Source organism: Bombyx mandarina, chromosome 12 (assembly GCF_030267445.1).
Source record: "Bombyx mandarina strain Sakado chromosome 12, ASM3026744v2".
NCBI classification, from domain to species: Eukaryota; Metazoa; Arthropoda; class Insecta; order Lepidoptera; family Bombycidae; genus Bombyx; species Bombyx mandarina.
The window spans coordinates 3156474-3171232 of NC_143219.1; the positions used below are offsets into that span (position 1 = coordinate 3156474).

Below are 14759 nucleotides of genomic sequence, written 5' to 3' on the forward strand. Positions count from 1 at the left end.
CTTTTTATCACAGCCTAACATGTTGTTATTTTAACAAGTTAACTAATAACACGTTCAATCGAGTTTTACTGTAAGCGCGCTTGTAAATTTAAACTTTAAAAACGTAATCTTAGTTTCGATATTGTGATAAGGTTTTTGTTGATAATTTTTTTTGGAGTTTACTCCTTTAGAATCGATTTACATATATAGGCCCGGGGTATGAAAATTATGGGGACCAAAATCGTACTAGCATGTCACACGAAATGCGTTATGCGCCTGATTGGCTCCTGATTGCGTGATGCGTGCGCGCGCCAATCAAAATCGTACTAGCATGTCACACGAAATGCGTTATGCGCCTGATTGGCTCCTGATTGCGTGATGCGTGCGCGCGCCAATCAAAATCGTACTAGCATGTCACACGAAATGCGTTATGCGCCTGATTGGCTCCTGATTGCGTGATGCGTGCGCGCGCCAATCAGGAGCCAACGCGCGGCCGCGTTATCGCAGGTGACGCCGGGCTGCTGCGCCGGCAGTCCGCCACAAAGCCTCGTACTGATCGCGCGTTTCTCTCATTATTGTATTTTCATATATTTGTTAGTCGTTTGTTTTGTGTCTCGTTAATTTGTTAATAATCTGTAGTGTATCGTGTTGTCGTAATATAGAACTATTTCTCGTATTGTTTCGTTTAATTTTTTATATCCAGTAAACTCCAGTCGTGCGTCGGAGCGGACACACACACTTTTTTTTATTTTTTTTTTGCTTCTTTCAGCTACAACAGCAGATCTCTATCATTCTATTTTTAATACACTTTATGTTTTTGAATATTGGCGGACCTGAAGAACTTAGCACATATATATTAATAATAGTATATACTTGAAGAAAGACATGTTACAGCGATCGGGAAGCATCTACGAGTTTAAGACAATTTCATTCCGTCCCATCGTGACACATGCGATAGAACAACAAATAAAAACCTAAACAAACAAAGCTGACCGAATTTCGCTTTGTCATACAATCAAGGATGATGCTGTGCCTAAATGACAATCCGTAAACCCATCGTTATTTTAATACTAAAGATTTCTTTTGTGTTATTTTCTTTAACAAAAGTCAGGTAAATGGGAAAATGTTACAAGGCAGACGGTTAACGCATTATGAATTATTGAAAGCTTCTTTCACGGACGTCCCACGCCCGAGTGTCGTCCGTGACTATAAAATAAAATCTAAATAGTAATTTTAATAAATAGAAGTTTAATATTAAACCGTAAAATAAGTAATTAATTATATAATGCAACTCGCGATAAGTGATGAAAATATTACTGTGAATTCTTCACGTAATATTGCTTGAAAGGCAGAGATGATCCTTATTACAATATCATTAAGACTACGCTTTATAGCAGAACCGGGACGAGTGCATTTATATTATTTTGTATGTAGCCCCGTCTGTATATTTAAATTAATAATTAACATCTTAAATAAAATTTACATCTAGATCTTTTTGGTGGCGTAAATGTCCTTATTAGATTCACTAACTGTATGAAATCCACTCACGTTAATATTCAACATAAATAAAAACATTGAGTGAAAAAGAAAGCTGGAACAGTATCAAATTAAGTAATCCAAAAACTATCAATCATTTATGAACCTTTTACGATACACGAAAAACTCAATTCGTACCGTTGTTTCAAATGAACTGTAAATATATCTATATATAAAAAAATTGCTGTTCGTTAGTCTCGCTAAAACTCGAGAGCGGCTGGACGGATTTGGCTAACTTTGATCTTGAATTATTTGTGGAAGTCCAGAGAAGGTTTAAAATAACAATTTTGTTTTTCCTTTGATGTGTCCCCGGTCGGACGGATTCCTTTTGTTTGTTTTAAGTGTATTTTATACAAAAATTTAAGTCTTTTATTTATCGATTGAGGCACTACGAAGTCTGCCGGGTCAGCTAGTTATGAATATTAGTTTGTGTCCAAAAATGCTTGACGCCTTAAGAATGACATCAAAAAACGTCGATTTGAGCGGTAAAAACTAAATACTAAATCAGAACGGGACAGATAACAAACAACTCGAGTCACGGCGACGCATTACCTTAAATCTCGTTCCACGTTCGTGTTGCTTAAAATACGAAGTACGGGAATCGAAAATAATGTCATCGAACAATAAGCTATTTAAGAAACTCTCTCCCAGTATAGCGATAATATATTTCGAGATATGATATACTAATTTTGGTAAAATTTTGTTATAGACCAGAAGCTTGCTAATTGCATGTCCATGATTCTATAACTGACGAACAAAAGCAGAACCAATAGTACTACTAACCAGATGATTTATTAGCCTTACATTAAATGATGGTTTATTTAAATATTATTGAATTCTTTTAAAACTATTCTCTTGGCGGGCCACGGTACGCGGAGCATTCTTCGCCAACACCACATTTCGAACGCTAGTACAACAACAAGGTAGAAGGGAAAAGACCCGCCGGCCGGCCACCAAACCGTTGGTCGCATCAGATAACTGCGCTCACTGGACTCTCTGTTACCAACGCCCTGAGAGAAGCCGAAAACCGAAGCAAATGGAAGCTGAGGGTACAAAGAGCCACGAAGGGCTTTCAAGGACACGACCTTCAGCAATGAAGTATTCGACTAAGAAGAAGAAGAAGAAGAAAACTATTCGTTGCTAGATTTTTTTTTCTTTAACCAATGAAAATGTCACTATGAATAGTGCAATTCCATATAATGTAGAGTGTAGTTTGAATTTTATCCACAATATTTTTAACAATTCGTTAGTAATTCACTTGTATCTAGGAATTTTTATTCAGTTCTCATTTAGATAGAAGAGACGAATTGTCTGCGCAACGAAATATGTAAATACGATGAAATAACTTAGACGAGATAGGAAATAGTTCATTATGCATTTTCTCATATCAACATCATGAATATAAACGACTGCTTATTTATGTAGAAGCTGAATTATTTAGGACGTACTTTTATTGCTAAAGCAAAGAGGAAAGTATTCGAAGCATTTTTAACGTTTTTTATTGCTTAGATGGGTGGACGAGCTCACAGCGCACCTGGTGTTAAGTGGTTACTGGAGCCCATAGACATCCACAACGTAAATGCGCCACCCACCTTGAGATACAAGTTCTAAGGTCTCATGTATAGTTACAACGGCTGCCCCACCCTTCAAACCGAAACGCATTACTGCTTCACGGCAGAAATAGGCAGGGTGGTGGTACCCACCCGCGCGGACTCACAAGAGGTCCTACCACCAGTAAAAACCGTTTCACACATAACGCACATAACTGGGATTTGCTGCGATATTATAGATACCAGAAACGAACAAATTTACTTAAAGATTAAACAAAAACAATACGTGTTAAGTAATATACATTAGTGTGTGTGCGTGTGCGTATTTTCTTCTCTTGATTTCTCGCAGGTTCGAGAATGACCGGCCATTTCTCCGTGTACCCAACGAAACTTGAGATAATGGGCGACAACCACACTGGCATCAACTAATTCAACTTCGAAACATTACAGCGGAATTGTTGTTGTTTTAAACAAAACTCTAACCGCTTTTTAAATGTAAAAAACATCTACGAATGTTTTCTTTGCTTTTTTTGTGACCCGTAGTCATTATTAAATCTAACTTCAAGGTTTATTCTCTCGTTTACAATTCTACTACTATTTCATTTAATCAAAAAACTTTAAATATTAAATGTGAATTGAAACAGTAAAAGTATTTTTAATATACTATCAACTAGCTTTTAAAAGAAGAACAAAAATTGCCCCCACAAGATTCTATGGGTCCGATCTCATGCCTTTATTGGAGTTGTATCAGAGTTCATTTTCAAATTCAAGGAGCCCGAACTGGATGAGAACCAATAGATTTTGATTGAACCTCAACCTCATGTGTCAAAGTTGCGAATGGATACAGAATGCGCGGTCTATGAGCACTGATAAAATGAGGTAGGTAGTGAGCTTGTGTGTCCAACTAAAATAGTAAACGATATTCAGTATTAGTTCCCCTATAACATGAAAATGTTGAGACACTAATCAAAAATGTTTAGCCACTACTCAAAAATATTTAGCCACTACTCCAAAGTGTTTAGCCACTACTCAAAAATGTTTAGACACTAATCAAAAATGCTTAGCCACTATTCAAAAATGTTTAGTGACTACTCAAAAATGTTTAGCCACCACTCAAAAATGTTTAACACTAATTAAAAATGTTTGGCCTCTACTTAAAGCATCTACATACACTCTCTAATTCGTTCCATTTTAAATACTTATTTAGGTTAAAAAATTACTGTAGTTAAAACATTACTGCCTCCTGTGGCAAATTGAAATAATTAACAAGTTGATAGATGTCCCATTTATTGTGTTTTCACTGCTACGAATACTCTTTTAATTATTTAATCTTTTCTTAATCTTCTTGTCTCTTAAATAGGATATGACATTTTAGATTTCTTTACACATTTTTAAATGATTAAGTCAAGATCACTATTTAGTACCAATACTACTAAAGTGTTTTTCAGTGTTACTTATTAATAATTTATTTTTATGTACGAAAACATAAAAACGTTGTTTATTTCTATCCTATCTGTTCTGTTGTTGTCTAATTTTATTATTCATGTTTCCATTACATCTTTTCGTGGTTTAATCCAAACAAACTAAAACCGTATGATATGGCTATATCAAATCAAACTACAAATGAGTCTGGTGGTAGGACGTCTTGTGAGTCCGCACGGGTAGGTAGCACCACCCTGCCTATTACTGCCCAGGGTGCAGTATGATTTTGTTGTTTAAAGATTATATTGCTTAAAAATGTTTGTTAATTTATTAAGTAAATCAAAGAAATGTTAATGTTATGAATGCACCCGGGTGACGCGGTTGTTGATCGTTTTATTGCCCTTGTAGGCAGACGAGCGCACAGCGCACCTGATGGTGAGTGATTACCGTCGCCCATGGACTTCAGCAATGCCAGGGGCAGAGCAAGCCGCTGCCTACCTGCACTAAAGATTTGTGGAAATAAAGTTAACGGGTCACGCGAATTATGCTGAACAAAGGTGTTCAGTAATATATCACCGAACAAAAGTTTTAGGTACATTTAAAGTCTGATAAGCACGAGCCTCGTTCGTAAGCAGATCACCCTAACAAAACAAAGATGAGGAATGGTAAAAGCAATCATGCAATGTTGGGCGGACGTGCGAACTGCCGTACACGAGTGCTCGTCGACTCCGGAAACATGGAAAGGCGTGAAGGCACGTGTATAGCGCAGACGGAACGTTCCGAATACAAAGCTTTAGTCGTGATCCAGTTATATATACTCTGATAAAGTATTGTCTTCGTTTACCACAGAATATATATATCGGAGCAAATATGACGATTCACCTACTTATTATAAAAATAATAATGATTGAATGTGATATGACTGATCATCTGATCATCAACTAATTACTCTGTGTTTATTACGATGGGAGATTGATGTTAAACACTATGTCACTATCCCTTTTATTGTAATAATTTCAATACTTTAAAAACGTGTAAACACGCGCACGTGTATCAAGCTCTATAAAAACGGCCGTGCTGTCTAGCGCTTGGTCACCACTTCGAGCATCCTACTCCCTAATAGGCGCGTTAACACCTCCGCCGCTAGCCCCATCACTCTCCTTGGCCAGCCCATACCGTGGGCCTCGAAGGTCAAATACCTAGACGTCACCCTCGATAGAGGGATGACATTCCGGCCCTCATATCAAAACGGTACGCGACCGTGCGCCTTCATATTAGGACGTCTCTACCCTATGCTTTGCAAACGAAGCAAACTGTCCCTCCGTAATAAGGTAACTCTCTACAAAACTTGCATACGCCCCGTCATGACGTATGCAAGCGTAGTGTTCGCTCACGCGGTCCGCACTAACTTGAAACCTCTTCAGGTTATTCAATCCCGATTTTGCAGGATAGCCGTCGGAGCACCATGGTTCCTCAGAAACGTGGATCGCTATGATGACCTGGAACTTGACTCAGTCAGTAATTATCTACAGTCGGCATCATTGCGCCACTTTAAGAAGGCAGCTCGACATGAGAACGATCCTGTTGACCGAATGGTAAACAGTCGACGTCGCCCAAAACACGTCATTACGGATTCTCCCGATCTATTAACGGTGCTTTTAGGTACCACAAGTACCGGTCATCGTCCTCGTCGAACCCGTCACTTGCGACAAAGGGCTCGACGAGCGAATTAGCCCATAGACACAGCCCACTGAGTTTCTCGCCGGATCTTCTCAGTGGGTCACGTTTCCGATCTGGTGGTAGATTCTGCGAAGCATTGCTCTTGCTAGAGCCAGTGTTAGCAACACTCCGGTTTGAACCCCGTGAGCGCACCTACACGTTAGGGTGAAGCTGAAATAGCCTCTCAAGGCTACCAGCATAGTTAGGGGGAAAAAAAAGCGCTTGGTCATTCGTGCCCGAGCCGTAGTACAGTACGGATCTCTCTGGGACGTTGTTACGCTACTTGTGAAATATACGAAGCTCAGCAAGATCTCGTAAAGTTTTCTTTCGAAAACACAAACATGAGTCATCATAAAGAAATTATGTTAAACATTACGGAGCTTTCTCCTCCGTTATATACATAGACCTATATAGTAGGGACACGACATATTGTTCTATACGTACAATTGCTTATATAAATAGCACCCATTTTGAAGGCACATACATAAACATATATCTATCTCGTTCTTACTCAGCACTTTAACTCGCAGGAAAACAATATAACGGTATTTCAGTGCGTACATAAAATGAAACATGAATATACGTAAATATCTCCGTCTCCGTCTAATGAGGCCGAAAATCCGCCATGTTTAGCGCGCCAAATGTCATTGTCACGTCAGTTCGGCCGTCTGTTTTGGGTTGTACATTATTTATTGACTTTGATATCGATTTAATATGATTGATTATATAAAATTTCATAATTTATGATTAAAACATACAAAATAATAATTAAAACGTATTTTATAGGATCTCAAGAAAGTCGATGCCCTAAAACTATTATCTATATGTATTTAAATTCATTATGGAGCCCTCATCCGAAAAATCAATTTTTCGGTCGGAATCTATTGATCATGACACTAATCATAAATACCACTTTAAAATATGTCATCAAAACATATTTAGACATTCTGTTTAGATATTTCGGGAAAAAGGCTACCGACAAAATCTCTTCGGAACTATTTAAATAAAATAGTTTTATTCCGCAGTGAGTAAAACACTATTGTAAATTTGTTAAATATTTAATAATTAAGTGATTTTAGAGAGGAAGTCACAAGGAATGACGTTTGTAATTAATGAGTAAATGTTCTGTAGGTGTTTTTTTTTTTCACGCGGTCCCTTGATAAGTTTAAAATTTGAATCACTCTCAAGCGAAAGTGATTCAAATGGTGCGGCGCACCTTCCTTGGGGTGCGCTGCGGTAGTATGTTACGGACTTTAGAGTCAGCAAAACAATTAAAATAGATTGTAATAGTCTAAGAAAAACACGTACTCAAAATACGATAACATTTAGCATGCTAGAAATGGGCTGATGGCTTTGAACTACGCCATATCTTTGTGTTTTGCGAAAAAACGACAACTTTATAAAATCAGTGTAGCAACTTTTAAAAATCATCATATCGTTTACTTGGCAAATTCGAAGGACGAACTTGTCTTAGATTTCACCCATCTAAATCATATCATATTTGCACATAACAATATACCTACTTACTTCCCATTAAAGTATAAATTCTACAAATAAATAATACTCAACAATATTTAAAATAAAATGAGCCAAGAACGTTTATCGATAAAACCTGATAACATTGAAATCTTTTGTACCGCACTAAAGCCGCCATGTTTTGTGGCCAGATGACGTCACAGTGGCACGAAATTTTGGTTGACGTTTCATTTCCATAGGTTTCCTACTTCATTGGTTATATATAATAACCGACAAAAGAGTATTTATTTTCTTGACGTTTTCAAGACATTTCGGATAGTGGAATCGTAGCTATCACGATTTGAAAGAAAACGTTGTCGTATCTACTTATTCTTCATATTGTTTTTGTAAATTTGAATTATTTAGTGGCACCTGTATTCAAAATATTTAAAAAAAATGTCTTAATAGAAAGATTGGCTTTACTGATAAAAGCATTATAGGGCATTATTTTTGAACGAACGAAGGAAGGGAGAAACTAGGAGCGAAGTTGTGTGAATTGATTTATTTTGTTAATTTAGTGCTTCTTCAGATGTGTCATTCTTTAAATGTGTAATAACGACGGTTTATCAACTGTTTAGAATCTCTGAAAGTGCACAAATGTAGGAAATGAAACAAAGTCGGTGAACGTAGCTTCTGGGATTCTTCCAAAAGTCAACTGAAAAAAAACTCAGTAAATAACCACATATAACATAATACCTATGTATGTATGTATGTATGTATATATGTATAATCATTAAAGATATTATAAATTCGACTCCGACAATAATAGCTTCGCAAGAAGTCAATTGCCATACGTAAAAAAAAAGAAGAAAAGTATTCTTATTTATTACTGGGCGAGTATCGAGTGATGGATAGATCGAGAGATTGAGATTCTTTTTATATATTTCTATATATCACTTGTTTCGCTTTTGACATTTTGAAAAAAAAAATTACATACCTACTATTTTCACAATTTTTTTTAAACGAAAAAGAACATCGCTCGACAGTAAAATGAGAAAATTGTTCTTAGCTTTCCCTTTAATTAAATAAGGATTACAAAAATTTATTGACATTTTTACAGACAGGTATTTCAATGAAATACACGTACACATGTTCTTATCATGACGAATTGAATTTTCAATTAAGAGAATTTCATAGCGTAACAATAAACAAGAAGATATTGTTGTTAACTAAATCCACTCCGAGGCAATGTAGAAGGCTTTTCATAGAAAATCATCTTAACGGCACTTACTTGCGTAATACCCATTGTTAACTAAATCCTCTGCCAAGGCAGCACTTTTTGGCGGTAACGCGAGGAGTGAAGTTGTGCGATTTGTTTTATTTTGTCTATTTAGTGTTTCTTCACGCAAAAAGATCAAGTTTTTAAGGCACAAAAAAGGTGTTTAAGGTCTATGTTGGATTGGCAATAGCCGACAGCTGCAAGCCATATTTTGCAAAGCATAAACTTTTTACCCTTCCTTGTCTATATGTATACGAAGTTGCATCTTTTGTTAAAACTTGTCCCAATAGATTCACTAAGATGTCTGATGTGGCAAACAGAAATCGACGCGACGATAAGCTATGTTTTCCAAAAACCAAAACTACATTAAAGAATAATAGTATACTAGGTATGAGCGTTAGGATATTTAATAAACTACCGAAGAAATTAAGAGACTTAGATGATTTTAATTTAAAAAAAAACCTAAAAGGTAATCTTATTAGTGAAAATTATTATCACATAAATGATTTTCTTAGGGATGACATTGAAAATAAATGGATTTTTAATTATTAGTTGAATTATGGATGAATGAATGGTAAATTATATAATATTATAATTATGCACTGCACTAAAATTCGCATGTCAAGTAATGACAAAGCATACACGCTGCTTTTAATTTATGTAATAACTCATTTTCACTATGCTTGGCGAATAAATGATTTCTTTCTTTCTTTCTTTCTTTCTTTCTTTCTTTCTTTCTTTCTTTCTTTCTTTCTTTCTTTCTTTCTTTCTTTCTTTCTTTCTTTCTTTCTTTCTTTCTTCTTTCTTTCTTCTTTCTTCTTTCTTTCTTTCTTTCTTCTTTCTTTCTTTCTTTCTTTCTTTCTTTCTTTCTTTCTTTCTTTCTTTCTTTCTTTCTTTCTTTCTTTCTTTCTTTCTTTCTTTCTTTCTTTCTTTCTTTCTTTCTTTCTTTCTTTCTTTCTTTCTTTCTTTCTTTCTTTCTTTCTTTCTTTCTTTCTTTCTTTCTTTCTTTCTTTCTTTCTTTCTTTCTTTCTTTCTTTCTTTCTTTCTTTCTTTCTTTCTTTCTTTCTTTCTTTCTTTCTTTCTTTCTTTCTTTCTTTCTTTCTTTCTTTCTTTCAGGTTTAAATGTGTAATAATGGTGGTTTATTAACTGTTTAATATCAGTAAAAGTGCACAAATATGGGAAAATAAAACAAAGCCGCTGAACGTAACTTCTCGGGATCCTCCAAAAAGTCCACTGAAAAAATCTCAGTAAATGGCCACCATTTTACTGAGATTATATTTCATCCCATAATGTCTCATTTAACTACATTTAATTTCATCCCAGTTGATTAATGTCTCGAAGTAATCATCTTCATTTTATCATTTTTCATAAAAATAAGAATGTAAATTAAAATAAGACATGACCTTAAAGGTCTTCGTTACCAGGTCATAAAATCCCTTAAAAAAAAAAACTGCCGAGGCAATGTAAAAGTCTTTTCATAGAAAATCATCTTATCGGCACTTACTTGCGTAATACCCAACGTCGTTATTAACGTTGATGTGTCCAGCGTCCTCGGCGGCCAGCATGTGCGTGTCCCAGACGGATCTGTACTCGGGGTCGTGCAGCACGTCGTACAACGCGTCCGGTTCCACGTCTCCAAACTCCGCCACCACCTAACACAACATAGAGCTCGTTTAAACAAGTCTAGAAATTTATTTTATAATACGTAAACCCTAAGCCACCCTAACCCTAAATCAAGAGGCGGATTATCCGTAAGGCAAACTAGGCACATGCCTAGGGGCGCGTAGTTAGTTACAAGGGGCGCGCGAGCTCAGAATTTTTTAATAAATAAAGAAAATAACATATCGACGATTAAGAACTAAATGCTGATCTATAATCTAAATCTTCTGTCGTCCCTCTTGATTTCTTCACAGTTATAACCTCATATTTCATTCGCGTATTAGCGTAAGTACAAGGGTCTGGGTCTACTAAAGTCTAGGGTTTGATGATATAACGTCATCGTAATTGCAAAAACAACTATAAATATAATTATATAGTTATAATTTATAGTATTATGATGGCCATTTATGGCCGGTACAGGGGCGCCGATAAAGTGATTGCCTAGGGCTCTCTGGACCTTTAATCCGCCACCGCTTAAATCAATCTCTAACCGGCGCCATCTAGGCGGACTTCGGATAGTCTGCCAACCGAGAGGGCTGGTGGTCGTGGCGCCGACGACGGCCGGTCCGGCGTCCCGAGAGGGAGGGTGATGGGAGAGATGTGCTCCGCACTGAACACTTCACTTTCGCCCCTTTGCCCTTTCATGAGTTCTGTCTCATGCGAGGTTTGGACGTTGGTTGTTGAGCGACAGGAGGTCTTAGTCAGTTCGATTCTGACATACTCCGCCCGCCGTCCCCAGTGAAGGGCGGAAGGCCGGCGATTTCCTCCGGACTAAAAAATAACAACCCTAAATCAATAGTTTTAAATCAATTGGCCTTAAAGAATTGACCATTTATTATTATATTATTATACCACTTATTATATTACACTATTATATTACATTGTGTATTTGCATGTATGTTCATACTTATATGTATATGTATGGTATGTATGTGTGTATTGTGTATGTATATATTTCACTGGATTGGTAAACCGCGCGTAATTCGTTTCCAAATTATTCTTGTCCACCTGATGATAGTCTGGAAGAGATCGCTCTTAGCGATAAGACCGCCAATTTTACTTTTTTTGTATTTAATGTATCGCATTGTTTTTTTTTGTTTTTTTTCGTTTTTCTCTCCCCCCCCCCCCCTCTCTCTCCCTCTCTCTCTAATTTTCGTTCGATTACAAGAGTGTAATTAAATAAGGTTTTGGGTTAGAATCTATTGTCCATGCCCTGTATGGTTTTGCATATTAGAGCTACGAAGTTCAGCATTAAATTATCGTGAGCGGCATTTAAATGAATGTAACATATTGTCCCTAACCAAAATGACACGTGCCCCTTGAGTTTGTCGCAGTCTGATGTGAAACGGCTATAGTGAATAAAAAATAGTAGGCGCGCTGATATCCGTTGTTATATTTTGTTAAAATGTTTATTGGAGTATATTTAAGCACATTATGAAGGTAGATAGAACACTTGTCCTAAATATCGCTTAGTAAAATCTGTATAAAATTATGAAGATATATTTTCTTTTCGATCGAAGAATGGGGTTTGGTTTTAGGCGAACTAGGGAGCTCTATCGAGAAAGGAAGATTTTCCAACAACTGCTCTCGGACCCTCGAAGAATTATTCAAATCCATAATAACGAAGAAAGTCGTAATTGTCAATGCTTACTAATACTAATTAATTAATTTACGGCTGAAGGGCGCATCGATCGTTGATACGTTGACTTATCACAGAGGACTTCACTATTCCATTGAAAGCTCCTTGAGTGTTGCCGTACTTAAACAATTGTATTATCGTCATGGCCAGCCTTATATATACATAGATATATATATTACAGCCCTATATTACACTTAGTATTTAGTAGCTCCACTTCAATAGACATACAGTAGAAGCTTGCCATGTCCAAAGTCGTTGGGGAAATTTAAAGTACTATAATTTTTTTCGTCGTGTTCATATTGACACGATATTTTTTCTATTACTTTTTTATATGTTTAATATTGGGTGCCCGACTGGCATGAGACTCCCGGGTTGTCAGTTCCGGTATCGGCCGGGGACGCGTGTTTGCCACTTCAAAGTCAAATATATTAAGTGTATAATCTATCTATGGTCTGGCGCGCACTAATTGTGGGTGCAAATGGTGCAATAGATGAGTGGGCGCGGGTAGCGCGGGGTGAGTCGTCGCGGCACGGACCTGAGTCACGATCCCTTTGGCTACTGTTGCCCCGTGAAACGGAACGCTGCGTTACATATGTATATTTGTTTGTGTGTAACGAAATAATAAAGTCCGAATAATTTGAAAATTTTCACACGCATCAACGACCGGTGGCTATACAAGAATTTTGTTAATTTCGTTCTATTAGACTAACCAGTATCAACGTCAAAATAACATAAAATTTATTAATTAAAATAATCTGGTAGTAATAGGTAAGAGAACAAATTTGACTTACAAAAAACTCGCTAATCAAGAAAAAACTTAACGGAAGACCCTAACAAAGACTAACCTACTGACCAACATCGCTTAAAAAGTCTATTTGGCAGGAACATGAAAAGTCATATTGTGTGAAATAGTTTTTTTAATTTTGTGTACTTCTAAATATATATATTTTATTACGTACTGCCATATTTTAATCGCACCTAGTGATAAGTAGCAGCCGTAGTTCATAGACACCGCAATCTATATGCCGCAACCCATAATTAAACGAGAGAGTTAGGTCATATCTAAGTATAAATTGTTTAGTATAAGTTTCTATGCTTCAAACCGGAATAAATAAATACTCGTTCGCGGTAGAAACGGGCAAGATGTTAGAGCATAACTACAATAGTAGGTACTTACGGTGACCCTCCATATGTCCTAATACCAATAAAAGACATATATATATTTGCATATATACAATTAAAATTTGGGTAATTTTAAAACTGCACAAAAGTATGGTAATAAAACTAAATTACTGGACATGATTTCTCGGATTTCCATTCTTCTAAACAATGGAAATATAAGAAGTCGGTTGCCATACTGAAAAGATTGAAGATTTCGAAGGAGAGAGTAGATAGAGACGTAAATAAGTTACGGAACTTGCCAGTCTCGCCGCTAACACCAAATAATATAATCTATCTCTAATCTTTTCTTCTAAAAGTCAGCTTATAAAATTATGTTGTCGAGTGCTCACGACTTACGAACGTGATAAAAACATTATCGTTTGTTTTCAGTGTGCTTAGTACAAGTTAACTCAAATTTGTATGGAGTTCCAACTGCATACTTGAGTTAACTTTTCCGCTATCGAGAATGTTAAAAACTCGCACTAAGCACAAAGGGCCGCATGCTCATGAAATCAAAATTAAAGAACTTCTTCTACTTCTTCTTGCCCTTATCCCACTATGTGGGGCCGGCACAGAACATCCTCTTTTTCCATTCAAAATAAAAATACTAAACTATCGATCCAAAAAAACTTTTTCTGAATGACTCGAAAGAGCTATCCTAAAAGTTACCAACCCTAGTTACGAACTCAGCCGAAGAATACTTCTTTGGGAAGTTTAATTGATGATCTCTCTGTACTAGTTACAACATCCAGAACACTTTTACTTTATTGTGTCCCTCTAGAGTTTAATTGGATCCGAAGAGGAACTTTATCACTCTTGATCGACTCAAGAAGAGACAATAAATTCACGGACTGAGATTAGTTTATACTCCCTAAGTTTTTTCCACTGATACCAAATAAATAAATAACTAAATAACTTTAAATTGGATCTAAATTCTAGGGGTTTTCTAGAACAAGTGATAATAAGTCGACCGTAATGAGATCTCCAATGTCGCCGACGGTCTAGTGTTATTCCCCGGTGCTTGCATAAACGTGTAGGTATGGATTTCTCCTATTTATTGATAGGTATCGGTACAGGCAATATTATTATAAAAATGTGTTTGTAGAATAGGGATTGCAGCGCATAAAACAAAACTTCCACTGTTCCAAAATCTTCTGTTAAAATAATAATAAAAAAATTATTAACACTTTTATTACCTACGCCTTGCCTAATTTTTTAACCGTCGCCATCTTCCTTTCCTATGTCATTCTGTCTGTCATTCTCTTTTCCCTTTCATACCGTTTTCTCTCACTCACGTCTTACACTCTTTCATACGTACCTATCTTACCAATCCTAAATATGTATAAATTTAATAATATA

At 36.3% G+C, this 14759-nt stretch overlaps 1 protein-coding gene across 1 annotated transcript in view; it reads right to left on the reverse strand.

Moving 5' to 3' along the window:
- Positions 1–14759, reverse strand: part of LOC114243089 (START domain-containing protein 10) — a 50762-nt gene that overhangs the window by 22328 nt on the left and 13675 nt on the right. The window contains exon 2 of the mRNA XM_028174455.2: positions 10446–10593. Coding sequence (XP_028030256.2) covers positions 10446–10593 — 148 coding nt within the window. The remainder of the gene's footprint in view (positions 1–10445; positions 10594–14759) is intronic.